Source organism: Ochotona princeps, chromosome 1, assembly GCF_030435755.1.
Source record: "Ochotona princeps isolate mOchPri1 chromosome 1, mOchPri1.hap1, whole genome shotgun sequence".
Classification (NCBI taxonomy): Eukaryota; Metazoa; Chordata; class Mammalia; order Lagomorpha; family Ochotonidae; genus Ochotona; species Ochotona princeps.
Window position 1 is genome coordinate 15,505,317 of NC_080832.1, and position 12,268 is coordinate 15,517,584.

The window sequence follows — 12,268 nt, forward strand, 5'->3', positions numbered from 1 at the left end:
CTGCTGTGGGAGAACTCTTACTAAGTGCCAACTTGCATCATTATCGTTCATGTGTATAAAGGCATATTGGGAACCATTTTTTTTTTTTAAGATTTTTATTATTATTGGAAAGCCGGATTTACAGAGAGGAGAGACAGAGAGGAAGATCTTCCGTCCGATGATTCACTCCCCAAGTGAGCCGCAACAGGCTGGTACGCGCCGATCCGATGCCGGGAACCAGGAACCTCTTCCGGGTCTCCCACGCGGGTGCAGGGTCCCAAAGCTTTGGGCCGTCCTCTCCTGCTTTCCCAGGCCACAAGCAGGGAGCTGGATGGGAAGTGGAGCTGCCGGGATTAGAACCGGCGGCCATATGGGATCCCGGGGCGTTCAAGGCGAGGACTTAAGCCGCTAGGCCACGCCGCCGGGCCCGGGAACTTGATTGCCTTGAGAGGATCTTAAGTATCGGTAACTCCTGCTTGCTTGGAGTCTGCGGCCTGATTGGCAGCTACCACTGCAGCTTGGTGCTTCTGCTCTTGTGGTCTAAGGTTAGGGCTCGATCTGAATCCATTTTTTTTTTCTTTCTGTTCATCACACGTAGTTTTTATTTCTTGAAGAGTGCAGTTGTACTGCTTCTTACAATTGGGAGGTTTTTTTTGAAAGGCAGAGAGAGAAATACAAAGCTCTTTTATGTGCTGGTTCATTCCTAAATGCTCACAGCTTTCAAGGATGTGCCAGGCTGAAGGCAGGAGCCCCCCCAGGGCAGCAGGACCTGGTGCTCGTCCTCCTCTGGGTATGCACCAGCAGGAGGCTGCAGGAGTGGGACAGGCACTCTCCCACATCCGCCCGTGGGCGCCAGGGTCTCAGGCGGCCGGCTTAACCCGTCCCCCACTTCTCAATTCAGACTCGCAGAATATGTCCTTCCTCTCCCAGAATTCCTTAAAGTTAATGTTGAGTATGTCTTCGGACCTATATTTTACAATGACCTAAATTTGATAAAAATGTGTCTAGAACTTTTCACATAACATTAACAAAAACTCAAATGTGTAATTTTTGTTATATTGTCAGGAACTTTGGAGGGAATTACATGACTTAGAATTCAGATTTTGAACTTTAAGTAGGATTTAGATGTTTGGATTTTCAAAATAAACAGACTAAATTTGTACTTTGAGAACATAGTACTTTCAATACAGTTAACTCGCCTCTTCGGTTATACTAGATCATAACCTCACAGAGCAGAGAACTGATAGACAGTGTGGTTGAGCATTCAAAGCTGTAATAGTTCCCGTTCTGGACTTGTATGTGTAAAAAACATACATTTCAATGCAGTGAATAAAAGGAGTCTCGGAGGCAGTCTCTATGATTTTATGTAAGGTGATGGTTCTGTAAACCATTTTTTGAAACCTTTAAAATACTTGCTAGTATTAGTATCTATAAACGTTCCCCCACCACAGTTACCCACATTGTTATAGTATACCAGAATAATCTTGGGTATGTGTCAGATAAGTATATATTCGGGCCCGGCGGCGTGGCCTAGCGGCTAAAGTCCTCGCCTTGAAAGCCCCGGTTCTAATCCCGGCAGCTCCACTTCCCATCCAGCTCCCTGCTTGTGGCCTGGGAAAGCAGTTGAGGACGGCCCAATGCATTGGGACACTGCACCCGCGTGGGAGACCCGGAAGAGGTTCCAGGTTCCCGGCTTCGGATTGGCGCGCATCGGCCCGTTGAGGCTCACTTGGGGAGTGAATCATCGGACGGAAGATCTTCCTCTCTGTCTCTCCTCTGTATATATCTGGCTGTAATAAAATGAATAAATCTTTAAAAAAAAAAAAAATAAATAAGTATATATTCACTTGCATTGTTGAGTGGAAAAAAATACCAATATATTCAAACAAGTAAGTGTGCATTAGGAGCTATGTTTGCTGCTAGACTATCCTCTCTCTCCAGTATTAGGGCCAGAGGGAGTGATGTACTGACCTGCTTTCTCATTGCTAACTTGTGGATTATTTGTAAATGAAACAAAAATTCTGTGTTGTGTGGTTTCTTCTTTTAGGCTCGGTTTTATTCTCCAGCCACCATATTTATTGACGAGATAGATTCCATTTGTAGTCGCAGGGGGACTTCTGAAGAGCACGAAGCCAGCAGAAGGGTGAAGGCAGAGCTTCTGGTGCAGATGGATGGTAGGTATGCCTGGGCTGCCCTGGCGGGAGGGCAGCTGGCTCTCCCCAGAGAGCTAACTGCACAGCTTTTTATTATTACATTTTGTAAAAAAATTACTGTTTTCAGGCCCGGCGGCATGGCCTAGCGGCTGGAGTCCTCGCCTTGAAAGCCCCGGGATCCCATATGGGCGCCGGTTCTAATCCCGGCAGCTCCACTTCCCATCCAGCTCCCTGCTTGTGGCCTGGGAAAGCAGTTGAGAACGGCCCAATGCTTTGGGACCCTGCACCCGTATGGGAGACCCGGAAGAGGTTCCAGGTTCCCGGCTTTGGATCTGCACGCACCGGCCCGTTGTGGCTCACTTGGGGAGTAAATCATCGGACGGAAGATCTTCCTCTCTGTCTCTCCTCCTCTCTATATATCTGGCTGTAATAAAAAATGAATAAATCTTTGAAAAAAAAAAAAAGATAATGGTCTTTATCAGGCCTGACCAGGAACTTCCTTTTAAAAAAAAAAAAATTACTGTTTTCCATTATATACTACATTTTTGTAGGTATAGGACTTCTTCCTCTATTCCCCCTTTCTTCCCTCCCCGTCCGTCTTCTCCCTGCGCTCTCTCCACAAAGCCTTTAAGGGTTGTTGATAGCCCCAGAGCATCAAAGGAAGCTGGCAAGGTACAACTCTCCCAGCGGCCATCTACGGGAGCCCTTTGGCATATTAGTGATCTCATTTATTGGTAGCCATTTTGAAATAGAAATAAATGCAAAATAAAGTAGCCTTAAGTGGTTATGTATGTTTTGAAAAGTATTATATGATATAGTTCAGCTACTTAAAAGATTGAACTGTTTATCTTGTTATTTATTTTAAAAAGCTAAAAAATCTTCCATCTACTGGCTCGCTGCCCAAGAGATCACAACAGCCAGGACTGAGCCAGGCGGAAAGCCAGGAGCTTCTTCCCAATCATCCATGTGCTTACAGGGACCCAAACACTTGGGCCATCTTCTGCACTTTTCCCCGGGCCATTAGCAGGGAGCTGGATGGGAAGTGGGGACATGAAATCTGTAAAATGGGATGCTGGTGCTGCAGGTAGCAGTTAAAGATGCTATGCTACAACACTGACCCCAAGCTGAGCTACTCTTTTTTTTTTTTAAAGATTTATTTATTTTGTTACAAAGTCAGATATACACAGAGGAGGGAGACAGAGAGGAAGATCTTCTGTCCAATGATTCACTCCCCAAGTGAGCTGCAACAGCTGGTGCGCGCTGATCAAAAGCCGGGAACCAGGAACCTCTTCCCAGGTCTCCCACACGGGTGCAGGGTCCCAAAGGTTTGGGCCGTCCTCAACTGCTTTGCCAGGCCACAAGCAGGGAGCTGGATGGGAAGTGGAGCTGCCGGGATTAGAACCAGCGCCCAAATGGGATCCCAGGGCGTTCAAGGCGAGGACTTAAGCCGCTAGGCCACGCCGCCAGGCCCTGAGCTACTCTTGATGACATCTATTATGAGTCAATTTTTGCACTTCACAGAAAACTCATTTTTCTTAGATTATAAATTCACTTATAAGTAGGTTTCGGGCCCGGTGGCGTGGCCTAGCGGCTAAAGTCCTCACCTTGAAAGCCCCGGGATCCCATATGGGCGCCGGTTCTAATCCCGGCAGCTCCACTTCCCATCCAGCTCCCTGCTTGTGGCCTGGGAAAGCAGTTGAGAACGGCCCAATGCTTTGGGACCCTGCACCCGCGTGGGAGACCCGGAAGAAGTTCCAGGTTCCCGGCTTCGGATTGGCGCGCATCGGCCCATTGCAGCTCACTTGGGGAGTGAATCATCGGATGGAAGATCTTCCTCTCTGTCTCTCTTCCTCTGTGTATATCTGGCTGTAATAAAATGACTAAATCTTTAGAAAAAAAAATAAGTAGGTTTCGGAATCTCACGGAAAATTTATTCAGGTTTTCTTTTAATGTCATATTCTATGAACATTTAGAAGCTATGTATGTACGTATGTATTTGAAAGGCTGAGAAAGAGCTCGCAGTGCAAGTGGGTGGCAGGAAGCCAGCCACTTGACTACCACTGCAAGTGTGCCCCCTCTATTCAACATGTACCGGTTAACTTTCTGAATTTGTTTTTCAAGCTTTATTCTTTTATTGGAAAGACAGTTATACAGAGAGGAGAGACACAGCTAGATCTTCCATTTGTTCGTTCATTCCCCAAAAGGCCAGAGCTGGTTCATTCCAAAACTGGTAGCCAAGAGGAGCTTCTGCAAGCCTCTGACGTGGGTTTGGAGGCCCAGGCACTTGGGCCAGCCTCTGCTGCTTTCCCAAGGCATAAGTTGGGAGCTAGATTGGAAGTGCAGCAGCTGAGACTTGAACCAGTACCCATATGGGTTGCCAGATCCACCTGCAGAGGTTTAGGATACTCTGCTACCATGCCAGCCCCCAGCTTTCTAAATCCTCAAGGGCTGTGAACTGTACTATCTTGTAGTGTGCTAAATATTTGCTAATCTTTAAACCCTAAGCTTTGTTTTGTGCAGTGCACTTAATGTTTTTTTTACTGTCTCTTTACTCTTCTTTCAGGTGTTGGAGGTGCTTCTGAAAATGATGATCCTTCCAAAATGGTAATGGTTTTGGCAGCCACTAACTTTCCCTGGGATATAGATGAGGCTTTACGGCGACGTCTTGAGAAGCGCATCTATATTCCATTACCATCAGGTATCTTCATTCGTGTCTTGTCAGGAAAGGTATTAACCCTTAACTAGTTTTGATTAAGATTTGGTTTAAAGTGGCTGTCTTAACGAGATAAGAAATAGAAGCTATCCTCATATTACCACTTTGGCTCTATCTGGAACCTGCACACCTTGATACAAAGAGATCAAAAACTCAACGGAGGAATAGTTCATGAAATTCCAAGTGGATAAGCTGTAAGAACTGGAAAACAACTCGCAGGAAGTAAACTTGAGAAAAAGTGCACTCTGCTTGTGCTGAGGCTCACGTTTTCAACTGCTTGTGCCCCCAGCCAAGGGCCGGGAGGAGCTGTTGCGGATCAGTCTGCGTGAGTTGGAGCTGGCCGAAGATGTGGACCTCGCAAGCATCGCGGAAAACATGGAGGGCTACTCAGGGGCGGACATCACCAACGTGTGCAGGTATGTGTGACTGAAAGGAGAGGTTTTTGTGGGCATATATATATTTCTATTATGTTTTTGTAAGATAGATCAGAGTAAAGACCTGCCTTTCAGTCTGTGGTCAGAGCCACACTCTGCAAGTTAAGTGCGAGCGGGTGTTAGAATGATATTTGGGTATCTTTCATGTCAATGAAGAATCTGTAGTATATTTAAAAGCTACAAGTTGAAGAATGTAAGGTTACAGCAATTTGTGAAATGTAGTAAATCAGTTATTGTCTTAGATTTTAAAACTTACCAGTGCATTCCATATTGTAACATAGAAAATGACTATAGTAAGTAAACTGGTTTTGGCCTATCTAGAGCGGGTCTCATTTTCAGTGCACGTATCCTAAATATGATAGGAACAGCAGTAATAAGTGATTTAGTAAGCTTCGACCTGACCTTAAATACTAGCTTGGATGCTTGTCAGCAAGAGGCTTGACTACGTTAGTGTCTGTCCCTAGAAAGCTTACTGCACAGGGTTACCGAGCTTGGGCAGGACAGATGTATACATACATACAATATCTGTATAGGGGGACTCCAAATGTTTGTGGAAGATGGTGAAAAAAATAAACTTGAGGCAAGTGTTTGGACTAGCCATTAAGACACCCACATTCTCATAGTGAAGTACCTAAGTTTGTTTCCCAGCTCCTGACTTGATCTTCCTGGGATGTTGGCTTACGTGCCTGTTGCTGGGTAGAGATGGCCTGAGTTGAGTTCCTTCTCTGGGCCTTGCTTGCATGCGTTGGGGAGTGAACCAGTAGGTGGGAGCTCTCCAGCTGTCTGTATCTCAAATGTTTAATTAATTTGGTACCAAAGTAATGTTAAAATTCATGCATACAAAGGGTCTTCAAAAAGTTTATGAGAAGTGCATATTCTTAAGAAAACCATGTTGATTTTAAAGTTTCTTCTGTCAACCTGGCAGTTAAGATGCCCACATCCCCCAACAGAGGACTTGGGCTTGAAAACCAGCTCTGTCCAGCTCCTGAAGGCAGTCTCCTGCTAAGGCAGAGGCCCTTGGAGGTAGCACTGCTGACCAGCAGTGGGCTCCTGCTACCCTCTGCCGTACCTGAAGTACATTCCTGGCTCCCACCTTTGCCCGAGGTCAGCATTGGTCATTGTGGGCATCTGAGAGCAGATGGGAGCTGTTTCTTTGATAAACTAAACTACAAAGTTGTTGCATGAAAATTGCCTTTGAATTTCATTTCTCCATGAACTTTCTGAAGTGCCTTTGTCCTAGAAGCTGAAGTTTCTCCACCAGAACAGGAAAGGAGTAAACACTTCCCTTGATTATCTAGCTTAGTCAGTTGTTACTTATTTTCAGTGTGCCTTTTTCCCTTGCTACAGCACAACTCAGAACAGATCTGTATTCCAGGGCACGGTCCTGAGCAGTACACATACGTAAATGTAAGACTATTAAATTTTACTTGACAGATTGACTCTTCAATGCTCACTGTGGCTGTGGTTGGGCCGAGCTGGAGCCAGGAGTCAGGAACTCAGCCCAGGTCTCCCTCCAGGGAGTGAGAACCAACCAAGCCCTTCCTGCTGCCCTGCCAGCTTCCCTGCATCAGTAGGAACCTAGAGATGGCAGAGGGAAATGTAACCAGTGTATTCCAGTGGAGGTGTGGGCAGCTTAGCTGCTCAGTGTCCCTCCTGTAATAAGGTCATAATTAGAGAGTTTTACATTTAGTCAGAATAATCATTTGTGACTTTTTTTTAAACCTAAAATCTAGGGATGCATCCTTGATGGCAATGAGAAGGCGGATTGAAGGTCTGACCCCCGAAGAAATCCGAAATCTTTCCAGAGAAGAAATGCACATGCCTACAACGATGGAAGATTTTGAGATGGCTTTAAAGAAGGTTTCCAAGTCGGTATCTGCTGCAGACATTGAGAGATACGAAAAGTGGATATTTGAATTTGGATCATGTTAAATTCTCACATGTAAATTGTAAGAAATTTGCCTTAAGTCTTTGAAAAATAAGTAAATGTATTTCACTAAGTGCTGTATTTTTTTAATGTTCTTAATGGTAAGATGTAAAAAAACAACATGATTCTAAATAAAGGCAATTTTTTAAGCTGAAACTTTGTTTTAATTTAGCATTACCTCATTTCTGTTTCAGTGGTACAACTGTTATAGCACACGTACTGTTAATTAGCTTGTGAACTGTTTTACTTATTATTATTATCATTTTATGATACATTTCCATAGGCCCTGGGATTTTTCTTTTTTTTTTTTAATTCTTTTATTTTGATAATCTTTACATAGTTGATTAGGGCACAGAGGGTCAAGGGCTACAGGAAAGTGGGTAAGACCATTGTTTCCACATTAATATTATCTTATTTTTCTGTATCCAGGGAAAGGGAAGAGAGAAAGGGAAAAGCCCCACCCAGCCTCCCACCCAGCCCAGGTCCCCGACGTGGGGTATGCTCCGAGGGTCCTGCTCAAGCAGTTTCGATAGTTCAACAGTTCCGAATTGCTGCCAGTCTTGCCACTCCAAGCACGATGAAATCTCTTCAAAATCCACTGGCTGACATAGTCTCCTCATTGTTGGGGTTCTGAGATCAGCAGTTCAGTTGTAGGGATCTCCAAAGAAACTTATCTGAGGTGCTCCCAGACCTGAATCTTGTGTGTGCTTGCCAGTACAGGGTCCCGCACAGTCTGTCGCCCCATTCAGCTTATGCATGTGCTGGTGGTTGCAATTGCTGGGTCAGTTCTCTTTCCAGCCCTGTCTTCCACATGAACCAACGAGTGTTGCAGTCCAGCCTGGTCCTGCCCACTTCATTTACTGAGCCCTCATGCAAACCAGTGGGAGCTGCAGCCTAGTCAGAGCGACTCCCCATAACCCCCACCAGGCCTGCCCCGTACCCTGGTTCCCACGCTTGCCAATGTGTACCACAGACTTGTTCAGTCTGTCCCACATCCCATTCAGCTCTCGTACTTGTCAATGGGCATTGAAGCCTAGTGCTACCCAACCTGCCCTATTATCCAGCCCACAGACTTACTGGTGGGTGCTGTTCTGTCTAGCCACCCTTACCCCAATCCTGGTTTTCATGCTCTCCAGTGGGAGTGGTAGCCCAAGAGGGAGGTGCCCACTATTTCCCTCCTAGGTCACTCCCACTCTGGGATTATGCACCCTCCAGGTGGTTCTGCAGTTTAAATTGATAGAATTAGCCCCCCAGTGCCAGCCTCTGCCAGCTGATGCTGCGGTAAAGCCCAGACAACCCTAACCCATTCTAATTTATGCTTGCATCAATAGGAACTATCAGCCCAACCTGGCTTTTCCCTGATCTAGCTCACATGAGACCCACAGGTGCTGTAGCCCTGTCCAATGTGATCTGCCCCCATCCCAGCTCACTCTCTCCAGTGGGAGTGGCTGTCCAGCAGGGGAGCCGTCCACATTCTCCCTACCAGCTTTGCCCCCTCCCTCTCTGGTTTTCACATGTGCTGGTTGGGCACTTCGGCCACATCTGGTACGACCCACCTCACCTGGCATTTGCCAGTGGGTATTGTAGCCTGGCCTGGCCCGGCCCACCTCCAATTCCAGCTGACGATGGTGAGGGTTATAGCCTAGCCCAGCCCAACAGGCATCCAATCCAAGCCGTAATGTGCACTGCTATGTGTTGCAACCATACCTGACCCGAAACACACTCTGTTCTGGTGCTCAAATTCGCCAGTGGGTGATATGAACTGGTTCAGCCTGGTCTGCCCCCATCCTGCGCCAAATGTATGCCGATGGGTACCATAACCTGGCCTGGTCTGGGCTGCTCCCTGTTGTGGTTCTTGCACTCACCTGCAGAAACTGTGTCTTGCCAGAGGAATTGCCCAGGCTCCTCCATCAGAACCTCTCCCAATGAATGCCAGATCCTGCACACACCAGTGGGTCTATGAGCCAGCCCTGCTTAGTCCACCTCCTGTCCTAGCAGGAACAGTGGCCTTTCCTGACTGGCCTTCAACCAATTCCGGTTCTTACTGTTGGATGTTTCAGTCCAACCAAGGCTCATCCATACCCAGAGACAGCTCACACATGGCTCAGTAGGGGCAGAGACCTAGCCTTGTCCATACTATCTCTACCCTGGTCCTACAGAGCACCAGATGGTGCTGGAGTCTAGTCCGGCCTGGTGTTCCCAGTCCCAGTCCACACTTGTGCCAAGGGAGACTGCAGCCATGTCCAGACCAGAACACAGCTCCAACTCCAGCCCCCACACTCACCAGTGAGAATCCCAATTTCTTAGCTCCCCAACCGGGCCTGTTCCCAGCCATAGATCGTGCACTTGCAGTGGTTGCTCTGAACCAGCTTGGTATAGCCCATCACTTGTCTTGGCTTTTGCTTTTAGTGCTGTGGCCTAGTATCCCTGGCTCATGCAGACCAGTAGGTGTAAGAGGCTAGCTCGGCATGACCTTGTGAGTTAAGTTCCCCTCTCCTCCACTGAGTTTCCCTATATTATTACTATAGCATAATTCTTGATAAACAGTCATATGTCCATCACTGCGTGCATGGACAATGGCAGAGTCCAGCATCTCGTCAAGATATAGTTAAAAGTTTCATTGGGAGTCCATCTTTGATCTGGAGGTAGAGATGCATAGTGCATTGCATCCTCACATCTGGATATGATAGTGTCCATTACAGTTACCGTACCTCCTCTTAAATGAAAAACTACAATACAAAATCAACATCAGGAAGAAAAATAGAAATTTATAGTGCCATGAAGTTTTCAAGAGATTTTGACTGTTCAACAGTCCTGAATTTTTGTTGATCCCACCACTCCATTCGCAATCAGATCTCTCCAGAATCCACTGACTGCTATGGTCCAACTTACAGTTTCCATCTGCCCTGATAATTCACTGTCAACACTTGGTTGGAGTAGTTGGTCAGTTTGTTCTGTCCTCTGTCCTCTGCCATGGGTACCAAGTGAACTAGAGGCTCCAGTGTACTGCCATATCCTCCACGTGCCGTTGGGAATGCCATCCACTGTTCCATCTGAGCCACTGAGGAGGCCCAGCTCTGACACATACACTCCACACTCAGACCATGCAACCTGCAATTCTCTCCATGACTGGGGTTCTAAGTCCAGCAGTTCAGTTGCTAGGAAATCACCAAGGTCCTAGACCTGATTCTTGTGTGTGTTTGTCCATACAGGGTCCAGCACAGTACATCACTCAAATCAGGCTATGCACACACCGGTAGTTGCAATTGCTGGGTCAGTTCTGTCTCCAGTCCCGTGTTTTACGCAAACCAAATGGTGCTGAATTCCAGCCCAATCCTGCCCACCACATACTTGGCCTTCACGCAAACCAGTGGGAGCTGCAGCCTCGTCGGAGCGACCCATAATAAACCCCACCAGGCCCGCCCCCTACCCTGATTCCCATGTTTGCCAGTATGTACAGCTGGCTAGTCCCATCTGTCCCATATCCCATTTGGCTCTCATACACATCAATGAACATTGAAGCCCAGTTCATCCCAACCAGTCCCACTATCCAGTCCACAACGGTGCCAGTAGGTACCACCATCTCTATCCATGCCTGCACCTGACAGAATTTGCCCCCATGCCAGCATCTGCCAGCTGGTGCTGCGGCAAAGCTCAAAGAACCCACACACACTCTGACTTATCTATGTACCAGGAAGTGCAGTCAGCCTTTCCCTGATCTAGCTCACATGTAGGTCATCAGATGTTGTGACCCTGCCCAGCTTGGTCTGCCCCCATCCCAGCTCTCATGCTCAACAATGGGAGTAGTGGTCCAATAGGGGGACCCCTCAACCCCCCATTGGGTCAATCCCTACCCCCCCCTCTCTGGTTTTCACATGTGCTGGTTGGGTGCTGCAGCCCAGTTTGGTACGACCCACCTCACCTTGGCATTTGCCAGTGGATGCTATAGCGTGGCTGGGCCCAGCCAACCCCCAATTCCAGCTCTCACTGGTGGGGGCTACTGCTTAGCCTAGCCCAACCCAGCTGGTCCCCAATCCTGGCCCTCATGTGAACTGGTTTGTGTTGTGGCCCAAGCCAGCCTGACACACACTCCATTCTGGTGCTCAGATTCTCCAGTGGGTGATATGAACTGGTTCAGCCTGCCCCCATCCTGCGCCAAATGTATGCCGATGGGTACCATAACCTGGCCTGGTCTGGGCTGCTCCCTGTTGTGGTTCTTGCACTCACCTGCAGAAACTGTGTCTTGCCAGAGGAATTGCCCAGGCTCCTCCATCAGAACCTCTCCCAATGAATGCCAGATCCTGCACACACCAGTGGGTCTATGAGCCAGCCCTGCTTAGTCCACCTCCTGTCCTAGCAGGAACAGTGGCCTTTCCTGACCAGCCCTCACCCTCTCCGGGTTTTACTATTGGGTGCTACAGCCAAGCCAAGCCTGGCCCATACCCAGAGACAGCTCACACATGGCTCAGTGGGGGCAGAGAACTAGCCTAGCCCTTCTATACCCTCCCTGGTTTTCACAAGCACCAGAGGTGCTGGAGTCTAGCCTGGCCTGGAGCATCCCATACCCAGCCCACAGACATGCTGAGGGATCCTGCAGCCATGTCCAGACCAGACCCCTGCCCCCACGCTGGCCCTCACACTCACCAATGGGAATCATTCCCTGACCAGGGTGTCCCCTTAGCTCCCCAACCAGGCCTGTTTCCATCTACAGATCTCGCACATGCCAGTAGTTACTCTGACCTGGCCTGGCATAGCCCCTCACCTGTCTTGGCCTTTGCCTTCAGATGCTGCAGCCTGGCGTGACACAGCCAGCTCCCAATCCCAACTGTTGCTGGTGGGTGCTGCAACCTGGCCCTTCTCAGTCTGCTCCCATTCCTGGCTCATGTGAGCCAGTAAGTGTGATACCCTGGCCTGGCATGACCTGCACTCCAGCCTGGTTTCTGCACTCACCAGTGTGCTAAGGTTTCCTTGGTCCTGCCCAGTCCGCCTCCTTCCATAACCAACCCACACACATGCCAACCAATGCATCTACTTTACCCAGCTTGCCCGACCCCTAGTTCTG

At 48.1% G+C, this 12,268-nt stretch overlaps 1 protein-coding gene across 4 annotated transcripts in view; it reads left to right on the forward strand.

Moving 5' to 3' along the window:
- The window catches only part of KATNA1 (katanin catalytic subunit A1), a 42,400-nt gene extending 35,038 nt beyond the window's left edge, over positions 1 to 7,362 (forward strand). For all 4 annotated transcript variants that reach the window (XM_058665387.1, XM_058665458.1, XM_058665509.1 and 1 more), the window contains 4 exons: positions 2,027 to 2,153; positions 4,696 to 4,830; positions 5,135 to 5,261; positions 7,013 to 7,362. In XM_058665387.1, the coding sequence (XP_058521370.1) occupies positions 2,027 to 2,153; positions 4,696 to 4,830; positions 5,135 to 5,261; positions 7,013 to 7,211 (588 nt within the window). In that variant the 3' untranslated portion in view covers positions 7,212 to 7,362. The remainder of the gene's footprint in view (positions 1 to 2,026; positions 2,154 to 4,695; positions 4,831 to 5,134; positions 5,262 to 7,012) is intronic.
- Positions 7,363 to 12,268: the final 4,906 nt, after the last annotated feature.